The sequence below is a fragment of the Malus sylvestris genome, chromosome 5 (genome assembly GCF_916048215.2).
Source record: "Malus sylvestris chromosome 5, drMalSylv7.2, whole genome shotgun sequence".
NCBI classification, from domain to species: domain Eukaryota; kingdom Viridiplantae; phylum Streptophyta; class Magnoliopsida; order Rosales; family Rosaceae; genus Malus; species Malus sylvestris.
In genome coordinates this window covers 8,509,881-8,527,350 of record NC_062264.1, presented here as the reverse complement: position 1 = coordinate 8,527,350, position 17,470 = coordinate 8,509,881, and the positions used below count along the sequence as shown (strand labels likewise).

Below are 17,470 nucleotides of genomic sequence, written 5' to 3'. Positions count from 1 at the left end.
GTATAAGAAGCTAAATAATGGTGTTTTTTTTGCTATTAACCTAAGTTGTATTTATTATTTTGGAAATATGAAGGGACCAAAGAAAAGTGGAAATGCACCCAAATTTTGCGACGTTATCCGAAAATAGAGATTAAACAAGGCTTTTTTTTTTATTAGCACCCCACATAATGTTGAATGACACACCCCGACCGAGATCAAGGCATGTTGGCCGTCACATGAGTGTGACGTAGGCATGTACACAGTGCGGAAGCAATTAAGATAAGAAATATACGAATATTTAAAAACCGAAACTACTAGAGTGCACTAGAAAACATGAAATGTTAGGAGTCAGTTACAAAAGTAAATACTCATAATCAAAGCATAATAAGTCTAGGTGCAGTCCAGTAGGACAAGTACTAGTTATACAGTACCAGGAATGTCCTACTATTATTTAGATATGTCAGAACCACCGAAATCCTCAAGGCCACCGACAGCAAGCTTACCTAAAATCTGGAGGGGCGCAAAACAAGAAACGTGAGTGGGCAAAAACAAATGTTTTACAAAACCATTTCATTTATCAACATTTCTAATCCGTCACTGTAAAACATGTTTAATTTTTCCCATAATCAGAAGATAAGCATATACATAAATATATATATATATATATATGTAAATATATTAATTGAAATCATGCTTCACAATATCATATTCATATGTATGTCATGCCAAGATATAATAGAGTAAGCAATTCAAGTGAGAATAATTTCATATAAATATAACATGTTAGCCGGAACCCCTGTGGTAGTCTGTACGGCTAAATTCATAGCTCGAAAGTCAATCTAGCCGGAGTCACTACAATGACCTATATGGCATTAAACTGCACAAGAGTCAGAACCAAATGAAAAGGTCTGTACGACGATAATGGTTGTAATATAATCATGCTCAATACTACTTACACATAATAGCTGGACGACAAATCGCTAGTCACCTACGAGTCGGAACCACCTAAGATGGTCTATACGACAGGACTGTGCACCTAAATTGGATCCAATATGAGCATATGGTGTGGGAGGTGACATTATAAACAGACCCGTGTCATATCTTTGGCTAAATCTTAATCACCCTAGGTGCAGTTTTATGAGCTCAACATTATTCAATCACATATCGCACCATTGATAATTCACATAACCAAACATAACTCATCTGAGCTTGCCTGAGCGTCCATAGCACCATAATTATATTTAATGCATCATATACCAATTCATATACAAAATATAAATTTATATGCATGGCATTCAAGGCATACTCTCATTTAAACATATTTTATGGGAAAATATCAAGTATATTAATATATACTAAAACCCAAAAGCCCACTCATTGGTATGTCGAAGGGTCGTAGCCCCCGAGTCGCCCTTGAACACGCTCGTCCTCGGGATAAGTCTCACCTATAAGCAAATTAACTATAAAAACGTTTTTTAAAGCACATAGGCAAAACTAGCTAATAACTTCTCATACAATGCTCAATTTTGGTATTTGAATATACCACAGTGACCTACACAACCTCAGGATCATTCCCAAATTTTTAGAATATTTTTCTGACCCCCTCACGCGCGCCCACGCGTCTGCGAGTGCAGGGCAACACGCGCTGCCACGCGCAGGGAATCCTGACAGATTCTCTAACTGCCATTAGTAATATTCCCTGGAATATTTCATTAAAACCCAATGGTAACTGTTAACTCTAATTGATGGCGTCAGAATTGACGGAATATTCCGTCATCTTCTTCCTAAATCCCCGGTGACCGTCGCAGTCGCCGGAAACTAGGGATTTCGAAAAATCTTATTTTCTCACTCGTTTCTTCACCATTTTCTATAAAATTTGCACCATTGGAAAGCTGGAGATGAGAGGAACGACATTATACCTGTTTTAGGACCTGTAACCCATGAATTATTGCCGGAGAAATTCGAGAAAACCGGCCAACTTCGAAACTAGCTATCCCTACGTCCAATTTCTTCCAACGAACTACTCCGAGCCTCGTGAAGAACTCCTAAAGCTCCTTATGTCCTTAAAATTCCATGAAACACAAGATTTTACGTCCACATGAATAGTACCTCAAATCGGAGCTAGGATTTTCACGGGTTTTCGAGGGTTTCCTTACCTGAAAATGGGACCTTTGAACTCGTATGGTCCTCACGAACACAATGGTGATCTTAAAACCTTCAATCTACAAGGTTTGAGAGGGTTTTTGGGTTGGTTCGTACGAAGAAGGGATAGAGAGTGAGAGTCTGCGAGAGAGAGAGAGCACATGAAGGAGAGAGAAAAAGATGGGTGTGTGTGTGGTCCAAAAGCCACCAATCAACACTAAGAAAAGTCTTAGTTTTAATTGGGTCACCAATCTAAAACAATTTAACCCAATAATAACTCACACACATCATTTAACGTCCAAGGATAAAACTGTCATTTTACATCACCAATAATAATAATTCGGGACGGGCTGTGACATTGAATACACCCTCTGTTGATGCATAAAACCGGAGGTCTTGGAACAACGTAAATCCGACCGTGAATCTGCAAGAAATGTAAATAACACAGGATGTATCGTGGTTCACCCCAAGGTTTGGGTTACGTCCACACTGATTATATATTTCTGAGGGGGAGAGAGAAAGCCTCTGTAATGAATCTGAGAGGCTCTGAGAGTGATAGCTTGAGGGGGTGAGGAGCCTTAGGAATTGGCCTCCCTCAATTGTGAGGGTGAAAAGTCTTTTTATAGAATAAGGGCTCCTCACTTATTACATATTTGCCCATTCTTTTATTACATAATTACATTTAAGTCCCCCGAGTATTTGTACGAGATCTAAATACGGAGGCCCTAAATATGATATAAACACACCCCATATTAAAATTTAATGTTAAATGACTTGTATGCCTTAATATGCAATGACTATTTCGACCTCATAAGATTATAAAAAAAATTAAAATAATTTTAAATACACCCCAAATAACACATCCCAATATTATTTATTTTCTTCCATCTCAAAATCATTCCCTCTCCATTGTATGTAGAACAAAACTCTAATCAATAAAACTACAAAGACGTTGACTGAAAAAATTATTCATAAGAGAATCTTAATCCAAAACCAAATACACTTCACATTGATAATTGATATTCAATCAATTAATCCCAACTTTTGTCCCCATTTTCATATTCCTACTTGGGCAATTTTCATCTTTCTCAACCTAATTCCTTTAATCAAATCAAGTAACCCCTTAATTAGTCTTATTAGTTGGATGTTCAGCTTAGAGAAGCAATACAAAGGCCCTCATTTGCAAGTCTTGTTTTAAGGATATATGGTTTTCACATATTTTAAAGGAAAGCTCGGAAAGGTTGTCACTTTCTTTTGCGTACACATCTTTTCTGTTTTGCAACATTGTCTTGCTTATCCTGGGTTGAAGTCCGAACAAAAAGAAATGGAGGAACTGAAGCATTGGCCATTCCTTTAAATGTTGTGACCTTTTAATCAAAGGAAAACTAATGAAAATGACTTAAAAACTTTGAGTTTTAATGAAAGGATAAAATAAAGAGTAAAGTGAATAGTACCAGGATTGACTTTTTAGTGTAAAAATGTAGTTTTTCGTTAAAGTAAACAGTATCGGGAGCTTTTTGTTAAAATTCCCTTTAATCAAAGCAATGTTACTCTTTAATCAACATTTGGCGTGGCGTGGAAGAAGAAGAATAATTGTGGCTGGTTCTTGCTGGAGAAAGGAGAGAGCTAAATTTTTTTTCTTTTTTAAGATATGAGGGTGGGATATATGTAGAAAATGTGGGGAATATGTGGAGGTGTGGGATGTGAGGGTTTTATAAAATAGTAAGTGAGGTGTATTAAAATAAATTTTAATTAAAAAATAAATTTTAATTAAAAAAACAAATGGAAAATGTATTAAGATTGTGAGTGCATTGAGCTGTTAATAAAATATGTCTTAAACAATTGGTGGGTTGTGATCCGGTCCTGTCACTTGACTTGACGTTTCTCTGTGTTGTTGGAAAGGTTTTTGCTTTTTCCACACCGGACGCAGAAGATACATACAATACAAGGAGGAGTGCAGAAGCGAATCCATCAAATCATCAGCAATGAATGTAGAAGAAGAGGTCGAGCGTCTCAGAGAAGAAATCCAAAGGCTTGGCAAACTCCAAGACGATGGTTCTTACAAGGTTAATTAAATCTCTCCTCTTGCTTTTCATTTTCCCCGTCCTTGCTTAATGCCGCTCTACAATTCGATCCAGATTGAGAAATACAAGTTACTGTTTGGATCTAAAATTGTTGGGCCATGTCAATGGTGGATCTGTATTATTCTACTTGTTTACAAGTTTCTGATCGCATGATTGATCTAGGCTGTGTATTTGATCATTCATCAAAACTCACTACAATTGCAAAACAAGACTCGAATCGATTGGTGTTTATTTCGTGCAGGTATCGAAAATTCACTACCGTTGCTCATCAGATTGTGCTTGACCTCATTGTTTTTGTGCTTTGATAAGGTTTCTCTGCGTATCTACGCATTACCGGTTAACATGTTCTTTGCGATTCGTCTCGAGATGTTTGCTTCTTTTGTTTCAAGTTTGTGGATGTATTTGATCTTTGTCAGTTGAAGGTGGCATTTACCCCCCTATAAAAATGTGGTCATTTTCTCTGCTATATAAGCCTATAAGAATGTTGGTATAAGTAGAAAAACTGTAGCAGATGAGCATACGTTCTCTTCCTTCTGCATCCCCGTGTCGGAAAATTGTGATTTTCTTCCCATTTATCACTTGAGAGGGCCAAAAAGAGAAAGAAACGGACCTCGTCCAGACTGAAGGAAGTAGTTATAGCTGATGCATTTTCATGGCAATTGAATTATTTGGTGTTTGATATGTTGTAAAGTCATCATGTGTCGATTCAGCTCATTCAGAATTTCAGATTTCTTCAGGTTTCTGTTAGCTACTCCGCTGTTCGGGGTATGTCGGTTTAATTTCTAGGCTTCTGCTGTGACAAGAAAAATTAAATGGGGAAACCAGTGGAATAGGGCATACAAATTCTAACTTGCTCTGTACATTGAGCGTCGTTCAATGGCCTCAAAGAACACACATCTTTGACGCACACGCACACACCAAGAAGATTTTTAACTACTTTGAGCGAACGTTTTAAGCTTGTGATACCTTAATCTTCAATGCTTTTGTAAATCATCTTTGTGTTTCCTACAATGTATGAACTTTGATTTATCGCTGTAGGTCACATTTGGTGTGCTATTTAATGATGATAGATGCGCAAACATATTTGAAGCGTTGGTTGGGACGCTAAGAGCGGCAAAGAGGCGGAAATTTCTCACGTACGATGGTGAGCTACTGCTGCAGGGTGTCCACGACAACGTGGAGATCGTACTCAAACCAAAACCGGCAGCGGCGGCGGAGGCAACTGCTGCAGTCGGGACAAGTTAGGGAAGTACGATGCACTTGTTTCAATTTCATGTCATGTTATAGTCCATATATCATGTACTGTGTCTTTGTGTGAAAGAGACTAAAATACTTTTGAGAGACCCATGCTTGCCAGTTGAAAGTGTTTATTTCGCTTAATCTCGGGTCCATTTCCAATATTACCTAGCATTCTTGTTCCTGAGTTCTTATCCATATGATGCTGCCCATGATCATACTCTTCATTATCATCATAATCATCACTGTCAAACTTATCATCGTCATATGGCTAAGCGATATTGTAATCTACACTAGTTTACGAGAATGCAAACTTGAACTCAAGTGCAACCGTACGAATACTGTCCTAAATAACTGACTTAACTCACATATGTTTATCCCGCCCCTTAACCAAACGAAATACTGCAATTTAACACTTAACCCCACTTGTCATTTTAATTTACACACACATCACCTTGTTAACCTTGAGAGAATAATTGAAACACATTGTCTTCCTCTTCCTCAACTGTCACATTACAATAAACAGAGGTAATTGAGCAAAAAAGATTAATTCATTAAAAGACTGAGTTAACTAAGCAAACGCTCTCGTGTCAAATTCTTTCCTCTTTGTTTCTCAAGAATACATCAATATGGCAGAATGATTAACACCCTACAAATCATATTGGTAAGCCGATAGAGCAAAGTTTACTTTTGCTTAGCTCGGGACTGCATTAAAAAGAAACCCTCAAGGCTGAATCTTCCTATTGTACATTTGACAAAATCAAAAGCCGATTGATTACCAAGCGACCCACTGGAGTCTTCACCTGCAAACATGTCTCAAAACCAACTACTTAGTGTGACGGTCCAGTAAGAATGAATGCATGTAGAAGGCTTTGTGCTGCCTGGGTTTCATCTGGTGTCCCAGATATGACAATAATCCTATCAGTTGTTCCAGGACGGGGCTCATGCACTATGACCTTGGCACCAGAAATCTGATTGAAGGGGAGAAAAAGGCGAAAATGAAAGAGGATAAGTTCAGGTTGATGTATAATCAGACAATCTGTCAAGTTTGAAACAGTATGCATATGTGATATCCTCAAAGCTCACGATGGCGTGTTCACTACAACAATACTCAGCTCACCGCACAGCACCCCCCAACCTAACGGTCCCTATCATTTTATAACACAAGGCCCCTTCCCCCAAGCAACAACAACTATCCTCTGGGGAAGTAACTGTGTTCTTCCCAGCCACTTCAATGTGCTCCTCTGAAATTTTGCACAATTCCTTTATCAGGAATAATTCCGACTAGAAATTTAAAGACATGGGAATCCCTCAAATTTAATAAAGCCAAAATGGTTATTTGAGGTTTGATATCCAGCAAGCAAGAACTTGATAAAGATGGGGGGTGCTTCCTAGCCACACGTGAAGAGCACAGTTTCCTTAAAATAAAATCAAAGAAGCAAACTACTAAAAAATTATGACATATACCTGTCTCAGACGAGCCAAATTGGTACCATTCTCCCCATACACAGAGCCAATAACATTTTCAGGAACTATGATCTCTACGGTTGTATTTGTCACAATAGCAGATTTGCTCCCGCTGCTAATACACAAGGACATTGTTCAAGAAACAAAAAATATAAAGCACCAAACAAAAAATGATAAGCACATTCCATTAGTAACTTTAAGTACTTAACTGCACGAATTTTCAGTGTCCATTTGAAACCGAATATGGTGGGTTTTTCAATTGACAAATTGAGGTGGGATATGGGATAATAATACGAGAGGTAGCTAGCCTATGATTACTTTAGGTGATATTCAAGGGTACTTCAATTAGTTATGAAATAAAGGCTGTGCACGGCAATCAACTAGCCTGAGCAGTCAAGTTCCTAGAAAGAGGTGAAATATGAACCTAGATATAAATGTTTTTAATGAAGAATACCATTAGTTGATGTTAACTTCAAGAGCAAAGAGTGCAGTCAGTAAAAAATTACTAACCACGATGTCTGATTTGACTACTAGCCAACCTTAGTCCCAATATATTATTCAATTTTCAAGTTCACTTCATATCCATAAATTCAGACGCAGCTCACTAAAATGGTGGCTCAAGCCAGGACAATCATACCGAGATGACCTCCTATCTAACAAGTTTGTTCACACCAACCGGCTCAGATCTTGTGATCTGAAGCTATTTTATTCATGCTTCAAGACAACATCCATTTTTCATTTTCAGACCCCTTTATAGCTTTAGCGGTTTAGCCCAATCTCATTATTTTCTAACCTGCCAATTTCTGTGCGACTTTTTAGAGAAGTCAAACCCCTTCCAACATCTGTGAAAGCCGCCAACTGCAATACAATACATAAATCAACTAAAATAAACATATCAACTAAAATAAACATATAAAAATTACAGCTGAGATCATGTGAGATAGACTTACCTGTGATGCCCATGGTCTTGGTGGGGAAGGATGATCTAAACTATGGGAAAGACCAAGATGATCCATACTTTGAACTAGTGTTGTATGACGGCTGAGACCATGAGTAACACCAACTGATGACGATGGCTGAAATCCAATAAGAGCTGGATCCCTAGGTCTTCCATAAGGACTTGTATCGGTTGCCGTTAGCATGGATGAACTGCTCCTTCTTCCAGAATTACTTACTGTGCTGGAGAAAAGGTTGTCTCGTAATCTACCAGTAATATTGTACAAAGCATCTTGCACGTTTGAAAAATCTCCTGAAATCTGGGAAACAAATGTAACTAAATATATGAGAAAATTGCAAGTTCATATCATCAACTTTAGATCGCCAAATATAATGAATTTCACCAATGGAATGAAATGAAATCTAATTATTACACTTTCCTTAAAGAATGTGATAATACCACACCTGTACAACTTCATCATTCTCTAAGGCACATTTCGGGACCTGGTCACCCCCTATTATTCGTATACCAGTACCAGTTTGCTTCCGGATCTCTGAAACTATTGCACCCCCTTTTCCCAGCAAACACCCAACTTGGCTTGATGGAATTACAAGCCGTGCAGTAAGGGGTGAACCTTTATTTGAGCTTGAGTCTCGCCCCTTTTCTATGCCTGCCTCTACGGACCTTGAGAAGACAAGAACAGCAGCCTTTTGTGTTGGCGAGTACCTTGATTCAGGATTCTATAGAATATGAAGCAGATATAGATATAAGAAAAATATGCCTGCTTTAACAGATATAGATATAAAAAAAGAACGAAAAAGAAAACGAAAAATAACAGAATGACAAACCTCCGATGCAGAAACAGTAATTAATCGTTCATCACATTCAGCCACAGATGCTGCAATACTTATTGAAGCACCTGTCTCATTTTGAAGAGCCCTGACAATGGAACCCCCCCTTCCAATTACACCCCCAATCCTATCATTGGCACAAAGAATCCTGAAAGAAACTTCCTGTTGTTTTGTCTCAAGTGTGGGGATCCTTTCAGCCTCTATTGAGGATGGACGAACTCCTGTAGCATAACTCATGGAGCTGATTGGCAAATTAAGCATTGAGTTCCTCTGTGAAAGTTGATCTAAGCGCAGATCAGGTAGAGTTTCACGAGGAACTGCCTCAGGCCTGCTTCCAGTCATCCTTGTCTTGTCAATTGGTGGACAATCTTGGAGACAGCCAGAGACAGCAACAAGTGCTTTCTTTACTGCCAAAATATCTCCTTCTATCTGCCACACCATTGACACAATTTCCAGGGGAGAAAAAATATAATGTTGTTCTTTTTAATTACCAAAATACAATAAAGTGGAGGCAATCAGACAATTAAGAACTAGAAGCATTAATATAACACAAATGAAGGAATCCTTTGTTTCTATTTTCTTTTACAACAAATCTGAAAGGCAAGTGAAGTCAGAAGTTAAGCTACATAAAGGATACATACGTAAGAAGATCCTGAAAAAATGATGGCCTTTAACAGCTACCAAGTTCATTCCACCTATTTGGTACCTAATTCAATCCAGTCAACCGGCTACGGCTGAGGTCAAAATTAAGTATGCAAATGGCACATGCCCAACTAACCCAACTTAGCAGATCTACAACCGCCAGCCTTTGTATCAGTAACTCACAGATATTGTTAGCATTTATAACACCCAATAGTATTCATTATTTTTTATTAACAGCCATTAAAATCCTAATTATGAGTAGACATGATAAACTTTAGAACCTTCTAAACTAATCATACATATATCCACCTCCCTCAACACCAATATATGTAGAACCTTGCATGTGTTAGACCATTCTACATGATAAAATCAGCAGAAGAAAGGTGATCATATCACATTTGTCAATATCCATGGTCCTGAAGTGCCAGTGGCACCACTTACTCCAAACTGCTTCTATACAGCTTCTATATTTTTCTGCCAATAGGGATGTGGTTCTCATTAGGATCTCCAAACTAAACTTTTATTTCCAGAAATTACATTACCTAAAAAATAAAGTTGTTCCTATCACTTTGGACAACAAAACAGAGTATTCGACCAAATGTTTGCCTGTAAATGTTAAGCTTAGTCAGTATTCTATTTGTTGTCTTCTTGGTATACCAAGTCCTACCTCAAAACAATTAGCCTGGATACAATTCCATTGTTATATAAAGTAAAATTTCTCATATGTTACTGAAAACATGTGAAAAAACTTAAAAGCCCACAAATAACTTTTGTAATTCAGTATAATTACAGCCTGCCATACATACCATCCTACTCAAAGTTTTGGTCCCTATTGGCAACGAAATCAAGCAAAACTACACTAGACCTTCTAGACTACTAAATACGTTGAGTCACGTAAACATACACTGAGTGCGCCAACAAGTTTTGATTTCACATAACCCTAAACAGAATTTACTAAGTTCACATCAGCTAAATGAGACAAACTACATCATATACAAATATCAATAACAAAACAATGCAGAAGTCACTACTCATAAACAATCCGACTAATCAAAACCTAAAACTCAATTCCCATTTGAAAGGCAAAGACACAACCTTACCTCAATCATCTCGTCTGTGGCAGCAGCACATGCAGGTAACTTCTCATTCAAAACCCTAATTTTACCAGTTTCTTTCCTAATCTTCTCTACCACCTTACCCCCCCCCCTCCCCCTTCCCTATCACTGACCCGACCTGTGCCGCCTCCACCAAAAACCAGTACAACACCACCCTAATCCCCACCGCAATCGCCCCAGTCTCTGCCGCAACTTCCAGAATCCTCTCGAACACTCTCAGAAGCGCTTCCTGCACCTTGGAAACATCAATCTCCTCTTCAACACCACCGCCACCACCATTATTAACATTGCCGAGAGCTGGAGTTTTGAGCCAAATCTTTGACAGGATTGTGCTCGGAGCGATGACCACAACGACCCGGTCGGGGGATTCAACTTGGGGCTCTTCGATTTGGATCTTCGCTCCGGTGGTATTCTGGAGCTGCTTGATCAGGGTACCTGACTTTCCGATGACGCCACTGATGTGCGAGGCGTGGTAGAGCATGCGGAAGGCGATGGGGGCGGGAGGAATGCTGAGGGGAGGAGGGGGCATGGAACGCTTGGAGGATCTGTTTTTGAAGTTGAAGTTGGGGTTGGGGTCTGAAGACATTGTCGATAGGGAATGTTTCGCCGGTAGAGAGAGAAAGGTGCTTCCAATAATACTTTCTCTCACTACAAATAGTTTCCCCTTCACTCGCACTCTCTCTCTCTCTCTCTCTCTCTCTCTCTTCTCTCTCTCTATCTTTCTCTTTGGTACCTTTTTGGTACCTAATTCACTCCAGTCAACCGGCTATGTTTGAGGTCAAAATTAAGTATGCAAATGGCACAAGCCCAGCTAACCCAACTTAGCAGATCTAAATCTGCCAGCCTTTGTATCAGCAACTCACAGATATTGTAAGCACTTATAACACCCTACAGTTTTCATTATTTTTTAGTAACAGCCATTAAAATCCTAATTATAAGACATGATAAACTTTAGAACCTTCTAAAAGTATTTATACACGTATCCACCTCCATCATCACCAATATATGTAGAACCTTACATGTTTTATACCATTCTATATGATAAAATCAGCGGAAAAAAGGTGATCATATGATTCATATCACATTGGTTCCAAATTAGCAGTATAATTGTCAATATCTATGGTCCAGAAGTACCAGTGGCACCACTAACTCCAAACTGCTTCTATATTTGTGTGCCAATATGGTTGTGGTTCTCATTAGGATCTCCAAATGAAAACTTTTATTTCCAGAAATTACATTACCTGAAAAATCAAAAGTTGTTCCAATCATTTTGGACAACAAAACAGAGTATTCTACCAAATGTTTGCATGCAAATATTCAGCATAGTCAATATTCTATTTGTCGTCTTCTTGGTATATCAAGTCCTACCTCAAAACAATTAGCCTGGATACAATTCCTTTCTATTGTTATATATAGTAAAATTTCTCATATGTTACTGAAAACATGCAAAAAAACTTAAAAGCCTGCAAATAACTTTTGTAATTCAGTATAAATACAGCCCGCCATACATACCATCCTACTCAAAGTTTTGGTCCTATTGGCAACGAAGCCAAGCAAAACTACACTACACCTTCCTAAACTACTAAATAAGTTGAGTCACGTAAACATTCAACCGAGTGCACGAACAAGTTTCGATTTTCACTTAACCCTAAACAGAATTTACAAAATTCACATCAGCTAAATGGGACAAACTCACTACATCATACACAAATACGAATAACAAGACAATGCAGGAGTCACTCACTCACAAACAATCCGACTAATCAAAACCTAGAACTCAATTCCCATTTCAGAAAAGCAAAAACAAAACCTTACCTCGATCATCTCGTCTGTGGCTGCAGCACAAGCAGGTAACTTCTCATTCAAAACCCTAATTTTACAACCAGTTTCTTTCCTAATCTTCTCTACCACCTTCCCCCCCTTTCCTATCACTGACCCGACCTGGGCCGCCTCCGCCAAAAACCTGCACGACACCACCCCAACCCCCGCCGCAATAGCCCCGGTCTCCGCCGCAACTTCCAGAATCCTCTCGAACACTCTCAGAAGCGCCTCCTGAGCCTTGGAAACATCAATCTCCTCTTCCACACCACCACCGCCACCATTATTAACATTGCCGAGAGCTGGAGTTTTGAGCCAAATCTTTGACCGGATTGTGCTCGGAGCGATGACCACAACGACCCGGTCGGGGGATTCGACTTGGGGTTCTTCAATTCGGATCTTGGCTCCGGTGGTTTTCTGGAGCTGCTTGATCACGGCACCTGACTTTCCGATAACGCCGCCGATGCGCGAGGCATGGCAGAGCATGCGGAAGGCGACGTGGGCGGGAGGAACGCTGAGGGGAGGAGGAAGGGGCCTGGAGCGCTTGGAGGATCCGTTTTCGAAGTAGGGGTTGGGGTCAGAAGACATAGTCGATACGGAACGTTTCGCTGGTAGAGAGAGAAAGGTGCTTCCCATAATACTTTCTCTCACTACAAATAGTTTCCCCTTCGCTCTTCTCTCTCTCTCTCTTCTCTATTTTTCTCTTTCTCTCTCCAAAGACACATACATATTTGTTCGTGTATGCATCGATTCAACCTGCTGCCGCTGCGGTTTTTCTCTCTCTAGAATCAGAAGATGTGTCGAAAAAATAAAATAGGAATCAGAAGGAGTATTTATGATTTTCTCTCTCTAGCCTCTCTCTCTCTCTCTCTCTCTCTCTCTCTCTCTCTCTCTCTCTCTCTCTCTCTCTCTCTCTCGTGGGTGCGCACTTCGCACTGCAGAATTGGGTGTGCGCGTGACCCACACACACCCTTTGTCATTTTTTGGTTGGTCATAGAAATAAGTAAATAGAAAATATTAGCAATTAAGCTGAAAAAAAAATGGATAGATAGGGCAGCTTCATTGCATCTCTTTTTACAGGAAAGAAGATCGAGACTCGATAGCATTGGGACAAGTAAAATAATAACGGAAGTATGGATCTATTTAGCTAAAAGAAAAAGAAGAGAGAGAAGAGGGGGGAGAGATGTAATTTTTGTATTTTAATCCTGCCTTTTAACGGACGCTAAAAGAAAATCTCAATTCTGGGCTAAAATTGATAACGATATTCATCACAAAGATTTAAAATACTAATTTATTTATAACAAGAGTTATATTCCAACTACCTTATAACCACGAGGACCATATATCTTATTAAGCATTTTCTTTTGTTGAAAAAAGTTAAGTTAACCATACTAGAGCGTCCATCTCGTTGCGCCAGAGTTGACGTTCTCTTCACGTAAATTAAAATAGTTTAAAGTAAGATAAGTACTAATAACTATCCACTTTTTAGAGTGATGCTGAATCGATTATAACTTTTTAAAATGCTCTGAATAACTACTCAATGTTTTGAAAAATGGACACTCGTTGAGGAACCAATGTCAACTGTCAAGTGATCATGACACTACCGTTAATTTATGCTTGCATTAATGTTAAGTGATTGCATAGAAAAACATAAAACTTGTCTAGTTAAAACTTAGAGCAAGTCCAGCATGGGCAATAGCCCTGTGGATTGGCAACAATTGCAAGCCAATTGCCTCCCAAAGTGGCGCCAGCCTATTTGGGCAATTAGGCTGAGTGGGAGCCCGCGGGAGAGGTCAAGCGAAAGTCCAAGGCTGAGCACCTGAGAGGGGTGTAATGCAAGGTCGACATCAGCATGATGTCTGACGCCAGCCACGTTATAAAAAAAAAAATTGTGTCAGACACATGGACAACATAAGTGCGTGAAGGCCGTGTCTCCGACAATATTTTAGACGGTAGGGCCTGCATGGCAGCCCACTCAATTACTGTTGATGTGGCAAATTTTGGACTGTTTGATTTACAAATCAACGATCCACGTTTTTTAGCTTTAAATTTTTTATAAAAAAAATAGTAAAAAATTTGATATGTTATCGATAGGCCATGTGTCACAACATGAACTGTAAGATTTCAAATTTTTGGTAATCCAACGATTCATATTAATTAATTTAATAAAAAATTTAAAAATTAATTAAAAATCCAAAAAAAAAAATTATAAAAAAATTCTATAAATACCTTACCCTTATCTTCCACCTTGCACCGCATTTCCATATTTTCAAATACGTACAACCACATTCCAATCTTTATTCAAACAACATAAACACACCAAATAAAATTACAAAAACACACCAAATAAACCTCATACAAATCTTATCGATATTTATCCACAAAAATTGTACTTCTGGATAATGACACATGATGTGACGAGATCGGTTAAACATCCTATCCGAAATTAAAAAAATAAAATTATTTTTTATTATTTTATAAAATAAAAAATACTAATATTTTAATACGAATTGTCTGGGTTATTCAGTTTAGGGGTGGAGATGCAATACGCAATTATTGTTTATTAAAGGTGATTACTATTCACTTGAGGGGATTAAATTGCCTATTGCCAAGGGGGGCCTTTACACACTAGAAGTACTCTTAAGAGCAATCGGTTTGGGAATTTAAGCCTCTATAGATAACATTAAATTAAAAACCCACTTCAGTACTCGAAGGTAAGAACGTGTAGGCGTAAGTGGAATTGAATTCGGAGTTATGAAGAAGATTTTACGGAAATATAAACGTGAGGGTGCTTTAGTAATTTGTTATTTTTGAATTTTGGTCCTTGATTATTTTAATATTTTATGGTGGGATATTTTAATTATTTTAATAATTTTCTATCCTATAAGGCCCGCACCCACACCAAACTCTTCACTACTCTCTAGTCAAGTGTCCATTCTCCCGCTCCCTCATCACTCTCGGCACTCTATCTCTCAAACTCACTCTTCCTCTCTCCACTTTCCTGTCCTCCATCTTCTCTACATCACCGACAACACCATCACCCCGTTGGTGCGATCCGACAAACCTCACCACCACCGCAACACTACCTGAACACATACGTCACAAACTCTAGCCCTGGAATGGTTACTTTTTCTCTCTTCTCTCTCTAGGCACCGCCACTGTTCAATACTATTTCCGGTGATTTCTCACAGTTCCCGACGAAGGTAAGCCTAAAAAACCCCCCAAAAACTTCTTAAATCTTGTTTTGGTGTACGATTAGGGTAAATTTGAGATGTTTTGGCAACATTTTAATGTATAAATACCTCGAGGGAAACTTCCCCAATTTTCCAACAAGAGATCCAACGACTTCGAGCCATTTTTCAGCCAATCCCAACCATAACACGACTTTATTTTGGTATAAAATTCTTCTTCTCTCTATGAGATTCAATTCAATATATCATATGCTAGTTTTAGTCGAGATTCAGAGCTAAACAGAGCTTGGGAAGTTTCCTGGCCAAACTCGGCCCAGTTCTGGCCTTCTTCTTCGTTAGGTCAAGCAGACTTGTGAGCCCAAACGAGTAAACTCGACCAGAGAAAAAAAAATCCAAAGCCGAGATCCGCGATCCCGTTCGTCCCATTTCTTAATGGAATATTCCTTGTGCTGACTTTTTCGAAATTTTCTCAGAAACCGTCCCAGGTTAATTTCGACGTCCCGAGTCCATTTTTGACATCCATTTAGTGTCCAAAGTTTTAACGTAGTTGATCATCGGGGTGGCTTGGTTGACTTTTTTTTTCGAAAATTGCCCGGGAACCTTCTTAGCGTATTTCGACACTCTGATTCCAAATTCGCACTCTGTTTTCTCAAATTTAATCATTTTAGTGGATTTTTACTAATGGGTCCCAATATTATGCTTTAGGTGCAATTACTATCGGAGACTCCGGCTTTCCTAGCTCGAACGGATGTGACATCATAAGTAACTGTGAGTGGATCTTTGCTTTTGAATATTATATATTTATTTGTTTCCATTTATATATTTAATAAATATTTTTCTACGTTATGCCTAGATTAGACTAATGCTTTTAGAAATTAGCGCATTGACGAAACTTACGAAATTATGCTAAATCCTACGGGATGCACAGGTGGGCGAACTATTATGGGATTTTTATTTACGGCCATGATTAGTATTTTATTGAATAATATTATGTCGACTAGAAATTATCGATTTACCGTTGTATGATCATATTTACATTATCTGCTCATCGTGTGCTACACTGGTGTTGGTACTCGCCCGGGCCAGGGCCAGTTTTCACGTGTATGTTCACATCGCACCGTACGCTCACTATGGATCCATTGTTGGTGAAAATCCTATCCTAGATTGCTATAGGCAATTAGGACTCGTATGTGATGTGCATAACACCAGTTTTCATATGATTGTAGTACTAGGTCGTAAATCATTTCTTTACACCCAGTCTTGTTCATGTAAGAATACATGTGCATGAACTCGTGTGTCAGCATATCTCGATGAGCGCTCGATATGATATGTTTATTTATGCGAAGTTATATGCCTATTTACGAATTATTGTGAAGTATTGCATTTTTGAGGTATTGGTGGCTATAGTAAGTATTTTCATGCTATACGTAGTATGTTATATTTTGAAACTATACTTGTTTTACGACTAGGGGTTATATATTTTTGAAAAGGTTTTTACAAAGCTTTATTTTTAGGCCCACTCACCCTTGTTTTTCGCCCTTCCAGGTTTTAGTGGCAGAGCTTTCATGTCGATGAGGACTTTCTGGCAAAACGTTGTTATGGGAATACTCCCGATGGTATAATTCTTCTTCTACCATTACTGTACTTTACTTATGCTCTGACATCACATGTGAAATGGGTTCATTTTCGCTTACATGCATACTCTTTCATCTAGTCACTTTTAGACTTAAATTTACTCACATTACCACATCACTACACTTTATGGCTTCATCACCCTTTTGATGTCGGCCAGCACAACTCAATTCGAGTCTAGGTGGACATTCCGGGTCGGGGTGTGTCATTGGTGGCATAACGAATGTTCAATTTTTAATTGTTACGTAGTTATTTAGAATGTTTTAAAACATTTAGAACCAATTTGGAATCACTTCTAAAAATAACGTAGTTATCCATACTTGAACCCCTTTTAGAATAAAATGATATTTTGTAAAGAAATAAAAATATTACAAAG

The 17,470-nt window shown here is 38.6% G+C and overlaps 2 protein-coding genes and 1 long non-coding RNA gene across 4 annotated transcripts; 2 read left to right on the top strand and 1 right to left on the bottom strand.

The window, feature by feature from the left end:
• The first annotated feature begins 3,958 nt into the window (after positions 1-3,958).
• LOC126621256 (costars family protein) lies at positions 3,959-5,585 on the top strand. Its single transcript, XM_050289657.1, has 2 exons — positions 3,959-4,187; positions 5,244-5,585. The coding sequence occupies exons 1-2, from the start codon at positions 4,107-4,109 to the stop codon at positions 5,448-5,450; spliced, it is 288 nt and encodes a 95-aa protein (XP_050145614.1). The 5' UTR covers positions 3,959-4,106; the 3' UTR covers positions 5,451-5,585.
• A 388-nt stretch (positions 5,586-5,973) lies between these two features.
• On the bottom strand, positions 5,974-13,083 carry LOC126621254 (KH domain-containing protein HEN4). Of its 2 annotated transcripts, none has more exons than XM_050289653.1 (7): positions 12,269-13,083; positions 8,694-9,125; positions 8,310-8,585; positions 7,859-8,164; positions 7,702-7,766; positions 6,909-7,023; positions 5,974-6,412 (listed from the first exon to the last, which is right to left on the bottom strand). In XM_050289653.1, the coding sequence occupies exons 1-7, from the start codon at positions 12,905-12,907 to the stop codon at positions 6,272-6,274; spliced, it is 1,974 nt and encodes a 657-aa protein (XP_050145610.1). In that variant the 5' UTR covers positions 12,908-13,083; the 3' UTR covers positions 5,974-6,271. The 2 variants fall into 2 exon arrangements, with proteins under 2 accessions (XP_050145610.1, XP_050145611.1); XM_050289654.1 differs by having other exon boundaries at positions 6,909-7,020.
• A 2,145-nt stretch (positions 13,084-15,228) lies between these two features.
• Positions 15,229-17,084, top strand: LOC126620702 (uncharacterized). The gene is made up of 3 exons (XR_007622605.1): positions 15,229-15,474; positions 16,168-16,230; positions 17,008-17,084. It is a non-coding gene; the product is annotated as an uncharacterized LOC126620702 (long non-coding RNA).
• The last annotated feature ends 386 nt before the right edge of the window (positions 17,085-17,470 follow it).

What these genes read in the sequence shown, in the direction of transcription:
- LOC126621256 (XM_050289657.1), top strand. Translation starts at nt 4,107, where the DNA reads ATGAATGTAGAAGAAGAGGTCGAGCGTCTCAGAGAAGAAATCCAAAGG. An exon ending in AAGACGATGGTTCTTACAAG is followed by an intron (nt 4,188 to 5,243) that starts GTTAATTAAATC and finishes TTATCGCTGTAG; the next exon opens with GTCACATTTGGTGTGCTATT.
- LOC126621254 (XM_050289653.1), bottom strand. Translation starts at nt 12,907, where the DNA reads ATGGGAAGCACCTTTCTCTCTCTACCAGCGAAACGTTCCGTATCGACT. An exon ending in AGAATGATGAAGTTGTACAG is followed by an intron (nt 8,165 to 8,309) that starts GTGTGGTATTAT and finishes TTTGTTTCCCAG; the next exon opens with ATTTCAGGAGATTTTTCAAA. An exon ending in AGTCGCACAGAAATTGGCAG is followed by an intron (nt 7,024 to 7,701) that starts GTTAGAAAATAA and finishes CTTGTGTATTAG; the next exon opens with CAGCGGGAGCAAATCTGCTA.